Source organism: Ictalurus punctatus, chromosome 13, assembly GCF_001660625.3.
Source record: "Ictalurus punctatus breed USDA103 chromosome 13, Coco_2.0, whole genome shotgun sequence".
NCBI classification, from domain to species: domain Eukaryota; kingdom Metazoa; phylum Chordata; class Actinopteri; order Siluriformes; family Ictaluridae; genus Ictalurus; species Ictalurus punctatus.
Window position 1 is genome coordinate 1,160,383 of NC_030428.2, and position 18,135 is coordinate 1,178,517.

Genomic DNA, 18,135 nt, shown 5'->3' on the forward strand with positions numbered 1-18,135 from the left:
CAAATGCATGAATAAAACTGAAACGACTGTACGAGCCATGTGGTATAAAGTACTGTACAATAATGAGTGACAGGGTGTTGTGTGTGATGAAGCGGAATTCCTGCCTACTGTAAAAAGGTTCCAGGGAAACTATGGCTGTATAAAGACTGTTTATGAAATACTGTGTCATTTTGTGACTTTGTTGAAGGTCTTAGTATGCATACATACAAAGTATCTAGGTAATATTCACCTTCCCTAAACAAAATCACACACATAACTAGCGCTGCTGTTGCTGTTGTTACGAAACTGTTCGAAAATACCGAGTCATGACTGCAGTGCTTGGCCCCCTTTTCGCTCCACGCATGCGCACTACTCCAGCACGCCAGGAATCGACTCGTTTTGCTCGACTCCGCGAGTCACTGCGTTCTAGCGTAATATTATTATTGTTATTATTGATAATTGTGTCGTTAATTTAGCTCAGTTTATCCGTTTACTTCGTTTGTAACTCGGGCAAGTTTACATTCTGGAACGTAAATACAAACACAATACAAAAAAAAACGCAGAATAGTTCACCGGATCACGATATCGTTTACGGGGTCTTTCCCCCCCAAGCTAACCCGAGTTAGCTACATGTCTAGCGTTAGCACTTCCTGAAAGAATAAATATAAATAAAAATACTCTTTTTGCGGTTGGTTAATCATAGTTTATTTAAAAAATGAACAGTCTAAGGTTAGTGATACTGGTTAAAACTCATATAGATGGACGGGTTGTGCTTAGCTAGCATTAGTTATTTTTTTAATTGTCAATTGTTTGCTAGCAAATAGCTAGCGCGCTAACGATTTTGTATTAGCTGTTATTGCTAGCTCGTGCGGGCCGATTGGGCGTAAAAAATAGGTTTATTTCTTATTTGGATTTGAAACGTTATTTGTTTTATTTTTTGTTTAGAGATTTGACCCGCTTTCTGGATCACTGAGGTAAGATTACGTGGTGTGTGTGTGTTTGTTTAATTAAGCTAAGCTAACTGACTAGCCGCGCCTCCTGAAGCTAATCTCGGGGAAATCCGGTGAGAACGCCGAGTTGAATATGTTTATATTTTCATGTTGGAGTTATACACATTGAATCGATGATAAAGATGATTACAGACAGCGGGTATGGGTTTAATTTTCGGGTCACAGAGGTACAGACTTATGTAACAGAGACCCGGGTTCAGGGGTCTGGTCCCCAATATCCTCAATACATGTTTATCATTGGGTTTATTATCGAGTTAAACCGACTGAGGCCTAAAACATGTCTTTAATATCAGAGAGCATATGTCTGTCTGTCGTTCTCTCTGCCGCTATGTCTGTCTGTCTGTGTCTCTCTTTCTGTTTGCCTCTTTCTTTCTGTCTCTGTCTGTCTGTCTCTTTATCTGTCTATCTGTCTTTCTCTCTGTATCTGTTTCTGTCTTCCTATTTGTCTCTGTCTGTCTCTCTCTCTCTGTCTTTGTCTCTCCTGTATTAGTTGAGAGGACTCTTGTATCTGAAGTGGTTTATGAGTGAGGAGACAGGAGCACGGTGATGTATATCCAGCGGAGAACAGTACGAGTAGTGCTACTGTACCAGGTTTATAACTGAGTTCTAGAGAAGCAGAGTCGAGCTGTAAGAGCCAGAGTCAGTTTTTATTTATTTTATTACGTAATTAATAAATAATTTGGGGTTGGTGTTTTAGGGGTTAGTTACACGCTCATGGAAGAGGTGTGTCTGTAGCTGTTTTTTTAGTGACAAGATTCTGCGGTCCGGATTGAGTTTGGAAATTCATTCACCACTGTCAGTCTCTGTCGTTCTGTCTCTCTCTTTCTTTCTCTTTGTCTCTGTTTCTCTATCTTCCCTGTCTCTCACCATCATTCTCTCTCTCTCTCTCTCTCTCTCTCTTTCTGTGTTCCGTCTCTTTCTGTCTGTCTGAGATCCCCCGCACACACCTGTTCTACATCTGTGCAGGTGAATCAGGTGTGTGTTAGTCAGTGTAGAATGTGTGCAGTGCAGCTGTAAGGCGTGTTACCGATAGAGAACATCTACGGGAATTCTGTACGTGTTTGAGTGTTTTTCTGATCCCGATTGTTTTCTTTACAGACACAACGGACCTCAAGCGACACCGATGTAGTAGTTGTCATATCGCCCCCTACCTCATACACTCGGGAGCGACGACAGGTAGACAGACTTCCTTTGGTTTCGCTTTGTTGCTGTGACGGTTGAGAGTCGAAGCGTGAAGATTTTCTGGGTTTGTGACTGATGGGACGTGAGGATGACGGAGGAAGGGGAATCTTGCTCGGTGAACTCGCAGTTCGCCGTCTCTGTTCTCGACCAGCTGAAGTTGTTCTACGAGGAGAAGTTACTAACTGACATCACGCTGCTGGTGGAGGACCATGAGTTCCACTGCCATAAGATCATCCTGGCCACGTGCAGCTCTTATTTCAGGTAGGATGGTAGGGAAATGTGTGTTCCTGATGTTTACGACAGTAGAAGGTTCTCGGCTGTTTCCGGTGGGACAGGGTGCTGTAGAATACATTTGTGCTTTGTGTTTTTCAGGGCGATGTTCATGAGTGGACTGAGTGAGAGCAAACAGTCACACGTCCACTTGAGGAACGTGGATCCCATAACACTGCAGACCATCATTGCATATGCTTATACGGGAAACCTGGAAATTACACACAGTACAGTGGAGTTACTGTATGAAACGGCTTGTTTTCTACAGGTACAACACACACGCACACACACACACACACACACACACACACACACACACAGTTACTTACCCACTGACTGACTAACCTGGCCAGTTAGCCTAAGAACAGACTATGATTCCCAGTGAATGATTGATTAATCGTCTATATCAGTTACTTGCCTAGGAATGGTCTGTACTGGTTCCTTGCATCAGGCCAGTCTGTACTGGTTACTCACCTAGGGACTGTACGACTTGGTTACTTGCGACTTAGCTAGGGACTCTCTGCTCTGATCACTTCCCTAGAGACTGGCTTGGTTACTTCCCTAGGGACCGACTCTGGTCACCTGCTTAGGGACTTTCTGACCTAAATACATGCCTAGGGACTGTCTGTTCTGATTACCTTCCCAGGGACTGTCTGTTCTGGTTACCTTCCCAGGGACTGTCTGTTCTGGTTACCTTCCCAGGGACTGTCTGTTCTGGTTACCTTCCCAGGGACTGTCTGACCTAAATACATGCCTAGGGACTGTCTGTTCTGATTACCTTCCCAGGGACTGTCTGACCTAAATACTGGTCTAAGGACTTGTCTAGGGCCTGTCTTTTCTCATTACTGGTCTGTTTACCTGCTTACCCAATAGAGATTCTGTTCTGTTTACTTGCCTAGGGACTAGGGATGTCACGAGAACCGATACTTCGGTACCAAGTCGGCACCAACATTTTAAAAATGTGACGGTACTTGTTTTTCTGCAGTGGCGTGGGTACTGTTGGTAATGAATGTACCAAGGTTGCAATTCTTCCAGAACTGAAGGGGGCAGCAAATACGCGCAAGTGTTTTAGTCGGTCCACAGGTGGTGAAGAAGAAGAATAACGCCTACAAGCACATGGGGAAAAACTACAGAAGATGGCGACAAATTTAGCTCCGCCTGACTCATTTAGATGAAAAGAAAGGAAAGGTAGTGTCGTAGTTGCCATCGTTCATTTCAAACAAAGCGAGGAAACACCTGGAATTTGGCGACGCACCTGAAAGACGGTGCTATATTATGTTTGTTTGAAACAGCTGCATTGTGGCGTGAAACCAGCTAACGTTACGCTCCATGTAATGTTAGCGATACAGTTATTTGTTAACAACGCTAACGCATTGCAGTGTTGTACATTACCTCTGAATGCTCCACCATGCATCGCCATTCAGCCCGTGTCCTGTCAGATACATGTAGCCTCATGTCACTAATAATTATTGAACTGTTAATGGTCTAAATTAATCTTTTTGGCCTGCCACCATATCAGTGAATTTAAGCTAATGCTTGCATTCAGAGTATAAGGGGTGTGTGTGTGTGGTTTTAGGAGTATTAGCCAGAGGAGGATGTTCTCCAGGAGTTTTTAATTAATTTTTTTTTTTTATGGTTTATTTATTTTTGAACCACACAGAGGTATCGACTTTGGTATGGAGTTTAGTGTACTTTTGGTGGTATCTGTACCGACTACTAGATTTTTGGTATCGTGACATCCCTACTAGGGACTGCCTGGCTTGGTTCCTTACCTTGCTGTTACTTATCTAGGGACTGTCTTTTATGGCTCCTTTATCTGCTTGCTTAATGAATTAAATGACTGTTTCTTATTCAAGTAATTATGTAAAATCCATACACGTGAATTAAGAATGCTCACTCTGTGTCCTGTTTCTGTCTCTAAGGTGGACGGCGTGGTATGCGCTTGCCGGGACTTTCTCCTGCGCTCACTCTCGGTGGATAACTGCGTGCGTATACTAAGTCTGGCCGACGCGTTCGGCTGTGCCGAGCTGAAGCGCAGCGCCCAGCGCGTAGTGGAACTGAACTTTCGACACGTGTGTCGGGGCGAGGCCTTCCTGCAGCTCTCTCACACTCTGCTGCTGGAACTGCTGGGCAGCGACGCGCTGGACGTAGAGCGCGAGGAGACTGTGCGACAGGCAGCCGCGCTGTGGCTCGAGCACGACGCCGCGCACCGAGAGCGCCACCTGTCAGCCGTGCTTAGCCTCGTGCGCGTTGACGCCTTGGCCGAGATCACGCAGCGCGCCTGGTTCCGCGGCTTACCGCAAAACCACAAGTCCATCGTGATCCAGGGACTGTACAAATCCATGCCCAAGTTCTTTAAGCCGCGATTAGGCATGACGAAAGAGGAAATGCTCATTTTTCTAGACACCGACTCGGCAAGCGATTATAACAATCACGACTTACACCGTCCTCCTAGCGAGTTTAACAATCTGCATTTGCGCCGCTCGCCTAGCAACGACAACGATTTGCCTTTACATCACTTGCCCAGCAGTAACGACGATTCCCAGCGCTCCATCACATGCTACAGCCCCCAAGCTGAAAAAGTCTACAAGCTGACTAGCCCTCCAGATGACCTGCGCAGGTTTGGGATCCTCGTCACGCCTGAGAATGATGTGTTTGTTGCCGGAGGCGAACAGCCGGTCAAGAATGGCAAATGGAAGGCAGTGCAGAGTTTCTATTGGTTGGATGCACAGCAGAACGCATGGGTGGCGAAAGCAGCCATGTTGAGCGCCCGCACACGCCCCACGCTCGTCTTCTGCCACGGGTTCGTCTACGCCATCGGAGGAGGCGGCGGCGGCGGCTACGACGACATGGGTGGAAGCCATGATGACGATGTCACGATGGAGCGTTACGATCGCAGTCGAGACGAATGGAGCGCAACAAGCCCGATGCCAACTCATAGCTCTTTGAGGCAGAACAACATGGCGGCCGTAGCTGTTAACGACCGTGTTTACGTGGTTATCCGCGACGCTATGTTTTGCTACTCGCCACGTAACGACGTCTGGACAGAAATAACGGCGCAGAGGAGGAGAATCTGTTTAGGCTCCGCCTGCTTTTTTTCAGGCACCGCCACCGCTGCTGTTCTCGGTGACCTCATATTCTACGTCAGCGGAGGAGGAGGAGACAGCGCGGCGGAGATTTATGATACGAGTCGGGACGAGTGGCGCACGATTTCCGCAGTGCCCGTCCCCGACGTCGACGGTGCAGCTGTATCGGAGGTGTGCGTGCGGGCGGTGGTTCTACTTGATACGTTGTGCGTGTTCATGCGCGAACGTCACGGAGACTACACGCTAATACGTTACGATGCGACGCGAGAGCGCTGGCTCCGCCCCCAGCCAATTCCCCGCCGTGCCCTAGGCCGCCTCAGCAGTCGCTTCCGCCTTGCCGTCGCCAAGCTCTACCCGTCCTGCCTCACCGAGTTGCCCTGGAAACCACCAGCATGCCCGTTCCCCCCTGACGACGAGGAAGAGTTTAGCACGGACGGAGAAACCCTAGAGCTACCAGATTTATAAAGAAACAGCGGCCGGCCATTTTAAAACCCGGACAGAGAGACTGCTCCAAACGGCGGCCGTCTTCAATCCGAGCGTAGAGGCGTGTCCAGTAACGGTATCCGTTTTGAAACGTTTGGATGTTTACCTTTTTAAGTAAAGGCTGGGTGTTTCAAATCAGAGCCATTAACGACGTGCAAGGTAATCAGTGCGCAGCCGTCCTAGCGAAAAAAGATAGCCCAGGTGTTTCAAACGCACAGTGATCTGCGTTCTGTTAGAATCCCAGGTGGACCGTTTAACCAGGAAGCAGTACTCATGGCATCAATCTTTATTTCGCACCCCGTGGTGTTTAACTTATTTGTGAGGTGAAGAGAAACGGTAACAAACATCCAACATGGCCTGGATTTGTAGCATCAAAGCATGTAGTGTTTTTGTTCAACAGGTTTGCTGGGGGGGACACGTAGGGAAAATAATGATCATCCGAGGTAGCAAACGGCTGGAGGATCGTTGTGCAGCGAGCGACGGCCATCTTGAATCCATGGAAAGACTATGACCTGCGCGTACAGAGAACGTTCCGGATTTAAACCATTCGTAACATTAGCGGAACTGTAAAAAGAAAAAGTCACGACTTTGAGACTTTACCGTGGAACCGGGTGTCCGCCGGGACGCCCCCCCCCCCCCCCCCCCCCCCCACGCCTGTGATGTCACCACTGACCGTGTGTACATGACGATGTAATCGATGGTGTTGAGCCGAGCTCATCGTCGCTCCACAGACTGATTTCTACTGTTCATTAATGTGTTGTTACTATTTCTCCTTTCTCAATGGTTCTGATGATGATGATGATGATGATGATTATGATGATGCACTTGCTTTCAAATCTTCCACAATATGGCTGCCGTGTACAGGTGTGTGTGTGTGTGTGTGTCTTGTGTGTGTGTGTGTGTGTGTGTGTGTGTGTGTGTGTGTGTGTGTGTGTGTGTGTGGGGCTTTTTTTTTTTTTTTTTTTTTTTTTTTTTTTAAGTAATCAGAGTGTGACTGCAGGTTCGGTCATGTACAATTTTTTTTCTTTTTTTTTTTAAAAATAGGTAAACCTGTCAGCTCTGATCCTTATTGCATCTACACCAACCTCAGTGTGTGTGTGTGTGTGTGTGTGTGTGTGTGTGTGTGTGTGTGTGTCTAACGGACTGAGTGGACTTGCACACTTCGTCTAACGGTATCACATTTCCATCAAATGCTCATTTACGCAAATATACACAGTTGGAAGGGGGAGGGGCTTAAGCTTAAATTAAATCGACCAATCAAAAGAAGTTGATTGTGACATCATGATTAGCTTTCTCTTTTTTTTTCCTCTGCGTTTTAAAATAACTGAACTTTTTTAATTACTACAAGAGAACGGTTTTACCTACGTCAGCTCACTTAGACGCTGAGTGAGCGAGCGAGCGAGCTTTGTCAAGCCGACCTCATGAACTTTTCCTTCCGCCGTCTAGTCGCTGGAGTGAAGCGGGTTCACACGTCACATCTTTACTCGTTTGAATCGAAACGCTGGTGGCTTTAGTCCCTGTTTACTGACTTAAAAGTACCAAATTCTCCAGATTCAAACTCCTGAAAACTGACTTGCGATGTTCCAGCACGTAACGGTAAGTAGCTTTAGATTCTCTAGCATGCAGGCTAACACTAAGTGAATGTATTGTGCAATTAAAACGAGTGGTTTGTGCTAGGCAGAAGCTAGCGGTGATGTCACTTTTAACGACTTGTTTAAGCCTCGCCCACCTTCACGCTGAGAAACCCGTCACTCGGCCAAATTGGAGTGGGTAAAGTAAGCGTAACAAACGTGACGTGTTCCGGCCGCGTCCCAAACCGGTAGTCTAGCACAATGGCAGCACTCTACAGTAAACTATAAAGGTGAGCTGGAGATACCAGCTAAATCTGCTGTGATTCGGATTCGTGTCCAACAAAAGGGACACGTTTCCGACTTTGTCCTCGGTCGGGGCTCGAGACGACGCAGAGGAAGACTATTTTTACAGGCGAATCACCTTAATCAGGCCGCGTTACTATTTGCTTGGGTAAAACAGCACCGCGCCTTTCAGAATCTAATTTCATCGCCTCTCCGAGAACCGGCTAGCATCCATAACCAACAGCGAAGTACTAATAAACCAACCCAGTGTTACCCGCTCGACTGCCAAAGCAAAGATTTAAACGCGACTCCTACAGGTTGCCATGGTAACAGAAAGGCTAATCTGTTTAGCTAGCCTGTTTAGCAAGCTTTTTGGTTGCGGTTGGCGGTCGGCTGAAAACTAGCGTGCTTCCAGTGGCACGTTTTGAGGCACGATCCGGGACGCTGCCCACGTCCGAGTCCTCAGACCAAAACACTTTTGTTCGCCAGACACTCGGCTGTCTTCACTTCTGTTATTTAGTGCAAGTGAGTGTGGTTTGGGAACGCAACCCATGACTGTGGCAGGCAGGTTGTCGTTAGTGTAACTTGACCCCTCATTTGGGACGAAGCCGATGAGGTCCTCTCTAGAACATTCTACAAAGCAGCAGTTGATGGAAACACTTTTCTGTAAGATAACTGTTACCGTAGTGTGTGAGAACGATTGTGTGGGTGTGTTCTGTTTTTTTTTTTTTGGGGGGGGGGGGGGGGGGGGGGGGGGGGTTGATGGTTTTGTTGTCAGAGCCTTTGCCACTATAACAGAGGGATTATGGGTAACGTGGGGTTTAACTGGTTACCGAGTGTGAGGATGTAGATTTCCGACATACACTCAGCCTGTCCCTCAGCACTGTACTACACACACACATTTAATTTATTATTAAACACCTCACAAACACCCTGCCTCTGTCTTTATTCATAACACAGCTGGGTGCAAAAGTTTGCGCACCCCTCGGCTTCTGAAACGAGCTCAAACACTCAAGCGGTCGTGTCGGCGGGAATCGAGAGAACCGCTCTCAGATCCAAAACGCCGACCTTTGACCTTGGCGCAAACATGGAAAAGGAAATTAAAAGATTAATGTTTAACGAGAACAGTGAAGAACATTTTTTTTTTAAAAATTAAAATGAAATAGTGCGTGATAGAGTGGTATGATGCAGCAGTTGATTTTATTGTCCTCAGTATTTCACAGCACACCCGCAAGTGTTTGATTCCTTTTGCACCACAGCAAATTAACACAAACATTTATTTACTTAATTTAAATCTAAGAACAACACGGTTTAATCCATTTATCTTTTTATGCATTTAATGTTCTGCAGAAGTTAGTTCCTGTTCTGACTTACAGGTATAAACACAAACAAAAACATCTCAACAAACCTGCTTGGGGGGGGGCTCTGACAGGAATTTAAGAATATGCGTTCGTCTCTTTAAGTAAGTCGGATCATTTGACTCAGTAAGACTAGACCCTTTCTCCTCCTAATATATTCTGACCACTGGTATTTTGACCGTCTTTGCAGATTCGTGGTGGACGCTTTTTAATGAGTTCTACCTTCTAATTACAATCGGTTTAATAATCGATAATAAAAATCAGCAAGGCACGGCTAATGCACATATACTGTAATCTCTGCATCCGTATCTGATTCGTTAAGGTGCTTCGTTTTCCATTTACTCAGTGAAAAGAGAGCCACCTTGTCATGCGATAACCTCCTATAGTTCTTCTGCCTGCTCTGTTATTTCTTAAAATTGTCTTAATAGCATGTTTCTCAAAACATCGAATATTCCTGATATTTCTTATCCATGTGTAATCAATTTTTTTTCCCTCCCTTTTGTAGGTTTTTTTTCCTGATTAGTGTGCTTCCACGTTTAAGAGCGCACTACGAAACATGGTGGCGGTAGGATCACTCCGTCTTTACGCGGTCACGGAGTTTTAGTGCACGCCGTCCTATGTTTCGAGTCGTGGTTGTACTTTATTCTTCGTTTAAGTTTCTTTCTTTCTTTTTTTAAAGCCAAACCCTGATCGAGTTTCCACAGCTGTGTCCCTGTATCTTCTCAAACAAACTCCGGGTTCTTCCACGAACAGGTGTGGTTTTATTCTACTGTTCTAATATAAAGGTTTCACGTAACGGGGTTGAATATACTTGGGTAATAATTTCATTATTAATTTGAAATTAATTTTAATTTACTAATTTTGCAAACTATATACAATGTATTTTTTTTTCTCCCTCACGTCCATTTTATGGGTTATTTCGTGTAGATGCACGAGACCGCATATATACAGAAACTAAGGTAAATGTGTGAAATTATTTATTTAAATGGTAATATTAAAACCTTCACAGTAAGGTTTAATTCAAGATGCACAACGATGAGGTCTGGTTCTGATTAGCTTAGCTTTGTGTCAGGAGAACGGTGGAGGAGTCAGCCAATGACGTCATGGTCACAAGGGCGGAAGCGGAAGTTGTGTCTGTTTGTGTTTGTCTGTGAGAGGAGCAGAGGTGGCGTGTTTTTATTGTTTTTAATCGTGACTAAAAGTTAGCGGTTCCCTCACACACACACACACACACACACACGGCCATGGAGTCCGGCGGTAAGGACGAGGTTAAAGGAGCCGTGCTGCACATCGTGGTGGTCGGCTTCCACCACAAGAGGGGCTGCCAGGTAAGCTAATGCTAATGCCAAGCTAGCCAAGCACAGGTGCGTTATCTGACTAGCAGTGTGACACGCGCTGGCTGTCGGTTATATATGTTATATATATATATGTTATATATATATTATATATTATATATGTTATATATGTTCAGAAATAAATGTCAAAGAAACCAGTAGTACACGTATGCAAAAGTAATTGGAAAGAGAAAGAAGCGTGTGGTAAAATATCTAAATATTTAATGGTTGTTAAATGTTTAAAGAGCTGCAGTGTAACGAGATACTGCAGTTCTCTGTGTGTATGTGTGTGTGTGTGTGTGTGTGTGTGTGTGTGTGAGTGAGCGAGAAAGAGAGATTAGTGTGTGTCTATTCGTGCTTTTTTGTTCATCTTCTGATGCTGTGTAACAAACGTAGTGATCCCCATAACCCCGCCCCTTTACTCTGTTAACGCACTTATTTGCCCCGCCCACATACACCTGTCCCACCCTGAACTTTATTCCGGATCGCCTATCAACCAAGCACCTGAACTGTGGCATTCCGAAAGTTCTCATCGGGGTGCTGTGCTATGGAAATTCAAACGTTTGATCGGATGGCACATTGAAACAGTCCGAGCATTTTGATTGGACGCGTGTCGAGACATTCCGAACATTTTGATCAGATGCTGCATTGAGACATTCTGAATGTTTTGATCGTACGCCGTGTTGAGACATTCCGAATGTTTCGATCGGACGCCGTGTTGAAACATTCTGAACGTTTTGATCGGACGCCGCGTTCACACATTCCGAACGTTTTGATCGGCCGCCCTGTTCAGACATTCCTAATGTTTTGATCGGACGCCGTGTTGAGACATTCCAACTGTTTTGATCGGACGCCATTTTGTGTCATTGCGATCGTTTTTAATTGGACGCTGTGTTGCAACATTCCGAATGTTCTGATTGGTTGAGACATTCTAATTGTTTGGTTTCGATAACATATTGAGAAATCCCAAGCTGTCTTATCAGAGCGAAGTGTAAATGTGTGTGTGTGTGTGTGTAGGTGGAATTCTCATACCCCCCCATAAGTGATGAAGGTCATGACAGTAACTCGTTGCCTGATCAGTGGAAGTACCTGCCATTCCTCGCTCTGCCTGACGGAGCGCACAACTATCAGGAGGGTACAGACACTCGACACACCATATACATCACACTCTAGAGATATGTCTCTCTCTCTCTCTATATATATATATATATGTATATATATATATATTACACACACTATACATCACACTATAAAATACTAATAAATCACAATATATATACACTATACACACACTATACATCACACCATCTATACACTATACACACACTATACAGCTACCAGGAGATTCTAAACATTCAAACTGCAATATGCACTCACTATCCACTTTATTAGGAACACCTGCACATTCATGTATTCCAAGATCTTATATATAATTTTAATATATTACAGGATGATGTTTTTTTTTCTTCCTTCTTTCTGCTTCGTCAGACACGGTGTATTTCCTCCTGCCCCCTCTGAGCGAGGAGTTGAAGTGTGTGTACGGCGTTTCCTGCTACAGACAGATCGAAGCCAAGGTCTGTATTCTTCGTTACGGTGAACAGGCGCCAACGCAGAACTGTTAATTGGTGTAATGCTAGCTGGGTCGGGTTGGGTGTATAAGCCTCAGGAGAAATTTTCAGCGTGGGCTAGCCGTCTCAGGCGTGTGTCCGTTTCAGGCGCTGAAGGTGAGACAGGCCGACGTGACCAGAGAGACCGTGCAGAAGAGTGTGTGTGTGCTCAGCAGAGTGGTAAGCAACACTTCTAGCCTTTCTAGCGTGTGGCCATGCTGGCGTTTGTTTTAGAACACAGACAGTATCGTGTTTTCTTTAGCCGGTGTTCGGTCTGATTGCGGCCAAGCTACAGCTCATCACTCACGCCTACTTTGAGGAGAAGGACTTCTCTCAGATCTCCATCCTGAAGGTAAAGTCCACGTTTCTATCTGAGTAATTCTACGTGTGTGTGTCTGTGTGAGAGAGAGGTCTCTGTTGTTCACTATTCGCTCCTCCCTCTGTGTGTGTGTGTGTGTGTGTGTGTGTGTGTGTGTGTGTGTGTGTGTGTAGGAGCTGTATGATCACATGAACGGTTCTCTACGGTTCCCGACTCTGGAGGGCTCCCAGGTGTATCTGGGTAAACAATCAGGCACCATCTCTACATCATACACGATAGTCAAGTCATTTCTGGTTCTCACTAGCCTAAGTTATGGGTTACGTTTCACACTGGCTGTGTGAGCAGAGAGGAAGCAAAACAAAAGGTCAAGTCCGAAATATTTTTAAAAATATATATATACAGAGATGAGCCTCAAAAGTTCTGGAATTCAGATGAACCTCTACCGAAGTGATGGAAAGGTCTCTCTCTGTGTGTCTCTCTCTCTTTCTCTCTCCTGTCTCTCATCTCTCTCTCCTGTCTCTCTCTGTGTCCGTCTCTCTCTCTTTCTCTCTCTGTGTGTCTCTCTCTCTCTTTCTCCTGTCTCTCATCTCTCTCTCTCCTGTCTCTCTCTCTCTCTCTCTCTCTCTCTCTCTCTCTCTCTCTCGTCTATCTCTCTCTCGTCTCTCTCTCTCCTGTCTCTCTCTCTCTCTCTCTCGTCTGTCTCTCTCCGGTCTCTCTCTCTCGTTCTCTCTCGTCTATCTCTCTCCTGTCTCTCTCTCTCTCCTTCTCTCTCTCTCACCTCTCTCTCATCTCTCTCTCTCTCTCCTGTCTCTCTCTCTCCTGTCTCTCTCTCTCTCTCTCCTGTCTCTCTCTCTCCTGTCTCTCTCTCTCCTGTCTCTCTCTCTCTCTCTCCTGTCTCTCTCTCTCCTGTCTCTCTCTCTCTCTCTCCTGTCTCTCTCCTCTCTCTCTCTCTCTCTCTCCTCTCTCTCTCTCTCTCCTGTCTCTCTCCTCTCTCTCTCTCTCTCTCCTCTCTCTCTCTCTCTCTCTCCTGTCTCTCTCTCTCCTCTCTCTCTCTGCTGCAGGTTTATCTGCACGAGATTTAATACTGCACTTTAAACACAAGGTAACCCAGTAACTGTGACCTTTTTAACATTCGCACTTCACCTCTCGTTATTGCATCTAACTTATAACCACTGTAATAATAATAATCATCATCATCATTATAATAATAATAATCATCATCATAATAATTACATTGTGTGTTTTAGGTCCTGGTTCTGTTTAAGTTGATTCTGCTGGAGAAGAAGGTCTGCACGCATGCGCACACACAAACACACACAAACACACTTTCTCTCTCATGTGTGTGTAAATGTGCAGTGTAATGAAATGAAGCTGTGTGTGTGTGTGTGTGTGTGTGTGTGTGTGTAGGTGCTGTTCTATGTCTCTCCTGTTAACAGATTAGTGGGGACCCTGATGACAGTTCTCTCACTGTTCCCTGGTGAGACACACACACACACGCACACACACACACACCCACGCATTGCTAATATTACGAATATGAAATAGATAGGCGTGTCTAATGAGTCCATATATTGACTGGCATTCATACATATGCATTAATTTTGTTAGCCACTTTGTTTCTGATGCTGCGTGTGGGTAGGTATGATCGAGCGTGGCCTGCCTGACTCCTCCCACTACCATCCTAAAAGCAGCCAATCAGAGACTACTGACATCATCAAGAGCGTAGACCTCACTCAGAATACCGAAGTGTTCGTCGCCGAGCCCGCAGCCAGCCAATCAGACGGCTCCACCGGTACCAAGGTGAATTCGAGCCCTCCAGATTGGCTGGATAGCGAGTGGGAGAGTCTGGACCCGAGCGTGCTGGAGGAGGAGGAGGAGCAAGGCGGAGGAAGAAGTGCACAGGCGGAGTGTATAGAGCCCGAGTCGAACACGCCCATCACTGTCCAACCCAAAGCCACGCCTGCTCAGACTGCCCAACACACACACACTGACACACACAGTGATACACACCCGCACACACCCCTGCTGGAGGAGGACCGGTGCGGCCTGCCGCTCGCCATCTTCACCAAGGTACTCGCGCGCGCACACACACACACAGTGCTGTGAAAAAGTATTCGCCCCCTTCCTGATTTCTTTCTTTTATTTACATATTTGTCCCAAGACAAGCTGAGGAAACGCAAGATTCCGTTTTTAAATCATCGTTGTTGTTGTTTTTATTTACTGAAAGGAGAAAAAAAATGTAATCCAAAAAAACCAGGCCTGTGTGAAAAAGTAATTGCCCCCTTAGTTATTCAGTTACCCTGATCTAATCGCTAATTGGGTTCCGTTTGACTAGACTAGACACACCCGGGGTTAATTAACGCCGGCCCTGTCGAATCTAAACATAGAACAAAGACGACAATAGAAAGACAAACAAGAGAAGGAAAAGAAAGAGGGGAAAAATGCTGTTTTTTTTTCAGCTGCTGGAAATCCCAATGTGACACTCTGTTCTTACTTAATATCCGTATACTTCCTGTGTGTGTGTGTGTGTGTGTGTGTGTGTAGGGTTACCTGTGTTTACCTTACATGGCGCTTCAGCAGCATCACCTGCTCTGTGATGTCAGAGTTCGGGGGTTCGTTGCCGGAGCAACCAACATCCTGTTCCGTCAGCAGAGACACCTGAGTGATGCTATCGTAGATGTGAGACATACACACACACACACACACACACACACATTGTAGTTTGATTGACTAGAATAACCTGATGGCATAGATCTCATTTATGGTGTGTGTGTGTGCGTGCACGCAAACACACAGGTGGAGGAGGGTGGGATCCACATCGCTGACCCGGAGTTACGGCGTGTCCTCAGCCTGACCACCGCTGACCTGCGTTTCTGTGACTTCCTGTTGAAGAGCGTGAGTGAGCACAGCGAGGACGTGTTTCTGGACGGAACCGGCTGGGAGGGAGGGGACGAATGGATCCGGGCTCAGTTCACACACTACATGCACACGCTCCTTGCGTCCACACTACAGCAAGGTACACACACCATGTACACAGTTGATTGTGCCTGATATGCTGTGTGTGCGTGTGTGTGTGTATATATGTGTGTGTATGTGTATCACTGATGGTTGTCCCTGTGTGAACTGTCTCTGTCAGACAACGAGAAGCTGCTGGCAGATTACGGCTCTGCGTTCATCTCCACCTGGAGGATCACACACAACTACAGGGCGTGGTCCAGCACACACCACCCGACCATCGCCGAGGTCACCCCGGGGTGAGAAGACGGGGCTGTGTCCCAAATCAGGGACAAATCAGGGTCTGGTTTACATGCAGCGGTGACGAAGAGAATGCTACCCTTAATAACAACTGGAGGTGGAAGGAGAGGAAGAAAGAAAGATAGAAAGGAGGGGAATAAAAAAGATGAATAGAGATGAAAAGAAGAGAGAAGGAACGAAAGATGAAAAGGAGATGAGAAGGAAAGAAAGATATAAGAAGGGAGAAAACGAAAGTTGAAAAGAGGGAAAAGAAAGAAACGATGAAACGGTGAGAAAGAAGGAAAGATGAAAAGAGGAGAGAAATTGAAAAGCGTGGAGAAAAATGTAAAAAAACAAAAGGGGCGGAAGAAAGAAAAAGAGATACAGATAACAAAAGAAAGATAATGGGAGAAGTAAAGATGAAAAGGGAGAAAGGGGGGAGACGAAAAGAAGGGAGAAAATGAAAGATGAAAAGGAGAGCGAGAGAAAGAAATATGAGAAGAAGGGAGAAAGATGAAAAAGTGGGGTAGAAGAAAGAAAGAAGTGATGCACATAACGGGGGAAAGATATAAAGGAGGGTAAAATAACAAAAGGAGAAAAATAAAGATAGAAATATCTTTATGAATAAAAGAATAAACCAAAACAGGAAATGGAAAGAGAGAAAAAAAGTAAGGATTGAACAAAAAAAGAAAGAAAGAATACATGAAAAAACAAATGAATAAAATCAGCGGCACTGCTGAGGTTGTTTTTTTTGGCAGTTTTTTATTTAAATTAATGTTTTGCGTTTGGGGAAAAAAACCCGGAACCCTTCCTCATACATTTAAAGTAATCAGTAAGGTGTGAGGTGAATAAATGGGGGCGTGTCCTGTGTGTCCACAGACACCCGTTCCAGGGGCAGTACAGCGTGGCGGACGTGAAGCTGCGTTTCTCACAGTGAGTCCGCTCAAGCTCTTCTTTCCTTTTTATCATTCCGTCTGCAGTCGTCTAAAAGCACAAACACGCACACTACGAATGTAACCTTGTGCGCGTTGTGTAGCTCGGTACAGAACAGCGAAAGAGGCCGGAGACTCGGCAGCGCGGTGATGAGCACCAGCAGGAGTGTAGTGCAGACCGGCAGAGCTGTAGGTCAGTACCGACCAGTCACGAACACCTACTTCATGTTGGCTCCATTTCCTCAGTCCGATGATATATAATATTTTACTGTATATATAATCTCTTGGTTTAGGTCAGTCTGTGGGCGGAGCCTTGAACAGCGCCAAGACGGTGATGTCATCGTGGTTCTCGACACTTTCTCAGCCAGCGTTAATATCGAACCCACAGTCTACGACAACGACCAAGCAGTGACTGCATCTTCCCTCACACACACACACACACACACTCCGTCATCATTTTGTGCACTCTTAGATCTAACACACTACTCTTCCAGTGTCTGGTGTGTCTTCACTGTCTGACCAATCAGCATTTAGCGCTGCCTCACCCTGACCTGATCGTGTTTACCTGAAATCAGCGGCCTTAACGTCTCTCGTCGAGAGTTCTGGATGGATGTCAAATACGTGTATTATTTATATATATAAAAATATATAAATGATAGAAAATATACATAATTGTAACTCTATTGTGTGGTGTCTGTTATATGGGGATGCGTATAGCAGACTGTGTCCATGCATCCATTATCTATTCATTTCTTTGTGTCCATCTGTCATGTCTGTCTGATGTTAAAACGTCCAATCAGAAATGCTGCGTATAATAAGATAAAAGCGTAATATATTAAATTATATTAATGAAAACTGAGATCTAGCAGCTTAGAAGTCGCGACACCTGTAACAGGAAGTGACACGAATGCTGAGTGCTTTTTTTTTTTCACTAGTCCTAGCGTTCTCCATCACAGAGACCACACGCCTTGTTTACCAACGTCCATCGATTGGTGTCTCGTCCTTACGTCTAAGCCTACAACGCATCGGTGTAACTAGCATGTAGTTTAGAATGTGAGTGGGCTGTTAGGCATGAGATTATAAACGTTCATCTAAAAATGGTCCCTGGCACTATAAGGGCGTAAGACAGATTTGATCACATCACCACGAGGGTTTCATGAAACCGGTTACACCAGATGACACCTTTCTGCTTTCTGATTGGCTGCTCCAACACAAGTCGAGAGCTCCGCCCTCGTTGTGATCTGGGACTGTTTATTACAAGCTGTACATCCATGTGCTCTGTTAATTTAGCCGTACAGTTTGTTTTTGAAGGGTTACTGTTTAGCTGGGGCGGGGTTCCCCTCCAGTTTCGTCATTGTACACATTTCTTCGATGCACCTTCAATTTTGTTTTTGTGGGGTTTTTTTTAGTCTTAATAAATCTGAAAGGATTATTTTCTACGACTCCAGCACTCGTCTTTCAGTTTTTGTGCTATTTATTTATTCATAT

The 18,135-nt window shown here is 45.4% G+C and overlaps 2 protein-coding genes across 3 annotated transcripts; both read left to right on the top strand.

The window, feature by feature from the left end:
- Positions 1-342: 342 nt before the first annotated feature.
- On the top strand, positions 343-8,794 carry kbtbd2 (kelch repeat and BTB (POZ) domain containing 2). 2 transcript variants are annotated; one of them, XM_053685332.1, is made up of 5 exons: positions 343-410; positions 925-953; positions 2,088-2,432; positions 2,544-2,709; positions 4,364-8,794. In XM_053685332.1, exons 3-5 carry the CDS (start codon positions 2,260-2,262, stop codon positions 5,990-5,992), a joined length of 1,968 nt encoding a protein of 655 aa, XP_053541307.1. In that variant the 5' UTR covers positions 343-410; positions 925-953; positions 2,088-2,259; the 3' UTR covers positions 5,993-8,794. The 2 variants fall into 2 exon arrangements, with proteins under 2 accessions (XP_053541307.1, XP_053541308.1); XM_053685333.1 differs by lacking the exon at positions 925-953 and having other exon boundaries at positions 394-410.
- A 1,524-nt stretch (positions 8,795-10,318) lies between these two features.
- Positions 10,319-18,089, top strand: avl9 (AVL9 homolog (S. cerevisiase)). Its single transcript, XM_017483517.3, has 16 exons — positions 10,319-10,549; positions 11,573-11,690; positions 12,044-12,129; positions 12,271-12,342; positions 12,425-12,514; positions 12,655-12,721; positions 13,543-13,583; positions 13,729-13,767; positions 13,889-13,958; positions 14,121-14,551; positions 15,026-15,160; positions 15,278-15,497; positions 15,618-15,735; positions 16,595-16,648; positions 16,752-16,840; positions 16,941-18,089. The coding sequence occupies exons 1-16, from the start codon at positions 10,466-10,468 to the stop codon at positions 17,057-17,059; spliced, it is 1,833 nt and encodes a 610-aa protein (XP_017339006.1). The 5' UTR covers positions 10,319-10,465; the 3' UTR covers positions 17,060-18,089.
- Positions 18,090-18,135: the final 46 nt, after the last annotated feature.